This window comes from Sceloporus undulatus, chromosome 3, assembly GCF_019175285.1.
Source record: "Sceloporus undulatus isolate JIND9_A2432 ecotype Alabama chromosome 3, SceUnd_v1.1, whole genome shotgun sequence".
NCBI lineage: Eukaryota > Metazoa > Chordata > Lepidosauria > Squamata > Phrynosomatidae > Sceloporus > Sceloporus undulatus.
The window spans coordinates 179,145,281-179,148,692 of record NC_056524.1 but is presented as its reverse complement, the minus strand read 5'-3'; the positions used below and the strand labels follow the sequence as shown (position 1 = coordinate 179,148,692).

At 47.0% G+C, this 3,412-nt stretch overlaps 1 protein-coding gene across 2 annotated transcripts in view; it reads left to right on the top strand.

The window, feature by feature from the left end:
- Positions 1–593: 593 nt before the first annotated feature.
- The window catches only part of PANK1 (pantothenate kinase 1), a 35,517-nt gene continuing 32,698 nt past the window's right edge, over positions 594–3,412 (top strand). For both annotated transcript variants that reach the window (XM_042460528.1, XM_042460529.1), the window contains exon 1: positions 594–1,134. In XM_042460528.1, the coding sequence (XP_042316462.1) occupies positions 609–1,134 (526 nt within the window). In that variant the 5' untranslated portion in view covers positions 594–608. The remainder of the gene's footprint in view (positions 1,135–3,412) is intronic.

Below are 3,412 nucleotides of genomic sequence, written 5' to 3'. Positions count from 1 at the left end.
ATGCCCTCCAACCTTCTCCTCCTTCTCCAAGACATGCCTCTATTCCAACCTTCCACCAAGAAGAAATTCCCCAAATGTCCTTCCTTCTGAACTGGACTAGCATGAATTTAATATTCTTATGAGTGTTTTAACGTTTTGACTTCCTCATGTCTTTACATTTCTCTTGGAAGGTCCCACATTTGGCAGTGGCTTGTCTTCCGTGCTCAAAACGCCCTCCATTCTGAACCTGACCAGCATGAATTTAATACTCCTATGAGTGTTTTAAAGCTTTTATTTGGTCATGTGTGCCAACATTTCTCTTGGAAAGTCCTCCATTTGGCAGTGCCATGTTCCCCTTTGGGTGTTTTAGTGGCCCCCCTTCTGTGCACGAAACCCACTGAGGAGGGGATACAAATCACACTCTCTCATCATAAAGCTTTTATTTGGCCATGTGTGTGGCAATATTTCTCTTGGGAGGTCCTCCATGTCCTCCTTTGGGCTTATTATGGTATCTGTGGCCATCCTGCTAGGCATGAAACCCACTGAGGAGGGGATACAAATCACTCTCCCTCAGCCTCAGGGGCAGGCCTCCTCTGACCAAATCCTGTCAAGGAAATGGCAGGCGCTGAATGAGGAGGAGAAGGAAGGAAGGCGAGGGAAGGGAAGGAGGAGGAGGAGGCCGCCATCGCCCCCTTCCTGCCAGGCCTCCATCCATCCCTGTCCCCTCCTCCTTCCAGTCCTTTCTCCTCCTCCTTGTCTTCCGAGGACTAGGGCTGGGCTTTGGGCCTCAGAGGAGAGTCAGAGGAGGCAGGGAGGAGGAGATCAAGGACAACGACGGCGACGTCGAGCACAAAGGCGGAGGCAGGCGGGGGACGGTGGTCGCCGCCGCCGCCAAGGCCATGGGGGAGAGGCTCCGAGGCCAGGCAGCCGGCCAAGCTGCCTCCCCATCGGCGGCCACCCCCTGCTCGCTCCCCAAGGGAGAGGTCCTCCTCCTCCACAACGGCTACCACCCCTCCTCCGCCTCGCCCGCCTCAGGCAGCAACGGAGAAGCCCCCCACCCGCCTCCACCGCCCCTGGCCCTCTTCGGCTCCCCCTTGAAGAAAGCAGGGCCCCGGCCGCGACGGAGGGTGGACTCGGGCCGCAAAAACAGGCCTCGTAAGTCCAGCAGGAGGCTCCAGAACGCCCTCCATTTTGAGGAGCAGCATGGTTGGGGGCCCAAGGTTTCTAAGGATCAGTCTTTGGGGGCTCCGTCCGACATTTTGCGGCCACTACTGGCCCTCCTCATCTGTGTTTTTGGGGTTAAAATAAGCCTTTGCATCATTTTGCAAAGCGATTGTGTTTTGCTGGCCCCTTCCTTTCCCCTTTTCCAGGGAGAACCAGCCACCTTTTAATAAGAATAGTAATAGTAATACGTTTTATTTATAGCCCGCCTCTCCCAGAGGATCGAGGCGGGTTACAATGACAAAATACATTAATAAGCCTAGAAAGGGGGGGGGAGATGGATTGTGTGTGTGTGTTTTTGGAGGAAGGGGATGCTTTCCTGGTTTGTTCACGTGTCTGTGCTTTCAGACGTGCAGGAGAAAAGAAAAAGAAGAAGACCCCCACACATAGAGGCCTATGCTAACAATAGTAGGATGTTAGGATAGGATAAGATGATGATGATGATGATGATGATGATGATGATGATGATGAATGGATTGATGGATGGAATAGATGCAGGTGACGGTGATGATAATGATGATACAAGCAAAGAGAGACAATAGGATGATGATGATGATGAATGGATGCAGATGATGATGATACAAATAAAGGGGAAAAAGAGACAAAAGAAGGGATGTCTGTGACTCACTTTTGCATGTTTTAATTCTGCTGTTCTTTTTGATTGGTAAAAATCGTGTCCCAATTTTTTTGGGGGGGAGGGAGATGGATATAAATAATAATGTAAATAATAACAACAACAACAAAACAACAGCAGTAATATATGCAGGGATGGCTGTATTGGCCAGGTAGCAAAGTCTCCCTCCTCCTTTTTAAAAATTGTATTATTTTCATTGGTAAGCCACTTTGTGTCCCAGTTTTTTGGGGGGCGAAACAGCATGATGGTGATGATGATGATGATGATGATCCAGGGGTAGCCATGATGGCCATGTAGCAAAGTCTCCTTCTTTGGAGTCTTTTAAACAGAGGCTGGATGGTCATCTGTTGGAGGTGCTTTGGTTTTGCATTCCTGCATGGCTGAAGGGGGCTGGGTTGGATGGCCCTTGGGTCTCTTTTAAGGCTATGATTCTGTGATACAACGAGTTTTATTTTTGACTTTTAAGACTCAAATCCACAAAAGAGGGATACCTTTATTGTGGGGAGAAGCACTTCCAAAGCTTGCAGTGTGCCTTTTGGCTGGCCCAGTAAAAGCAAAGTGACCAGAGGCCCTCCTTTTCCCAGGACATGTCCTCCATTTTGATCCTGACTAAGAAGCATGAATTTAATATTACTTTGGACATATCCCTGCATTTTTCTTGAAGGCCCTCCATTTTGTGGTGCCTTGCCCTCCTTTGCAGTGAGGACATGTGGTCACCCTGAGCAAAAGGTATCCCTGTATTGTGAATGATGATGATGATGATTAGTAAAACATGCATCCGAGGAAGTAGAGTTAAGGTCCAAAACACACTGCAGAAATAGTCCATCTTGAGAGCGCTTTAACTGTCCTGGCTCAAGGCTAGGGAATTCTGGGAACTGTCATTTTGTGAGACATTTAGCCTCCACTGTCAAATTTCTAGGTGCTTTCAAAGATATAGCCGTGTTAGTCTGTAGAATCAGTATGTAGAGAGGTCTTGTAGCACCTTTGAGACTAACTGGAAGAAAGAGGTTAACAGCAGGAGCTTTCCTAGACCTACTTCCTCCGAAGGACAGACCTGTACAGTATAAGCCATTAGTGTGTGAGAATGTCAATTCAAATTCCAGATCCTTTGTGTATGGAAATGAAGTCACAAGTGGCAAGTCCGAGTTCTGCTTTGCAACTTCATTTTGCTATACAAAGGATTTTGAATTTGAATGGACCTTCTCACACACTAATGGCATGTATAGGTCTGTCCTTGGCTTCCCACTCCACCAAATGCATCTGAGGAAGTAGACTTAAGTCTAGGAAAGCTTATGCTGCCAACTTCTTTCTTCCAGTTTTGACTTCTTTTTGGTTTGTAATTTTACACTATCCCTTTGCTGGGATAGTTCATTCATAATAGTAATGATGATTACTATGATGATAATAGTGGTCTTTGTGGTTTGTAATTTTACATTATCCCTTTGTAGGGATAATCCATTCATAATAATAATGGTCTGGTCTTTGTGCTCCTTTCCCACACCCCGAAGGCTTTGCTTTGTAATTTTACACTATCCCTTTGCAGAGTGTTTCTTTTTTCCAAACTAACATGGCTATACC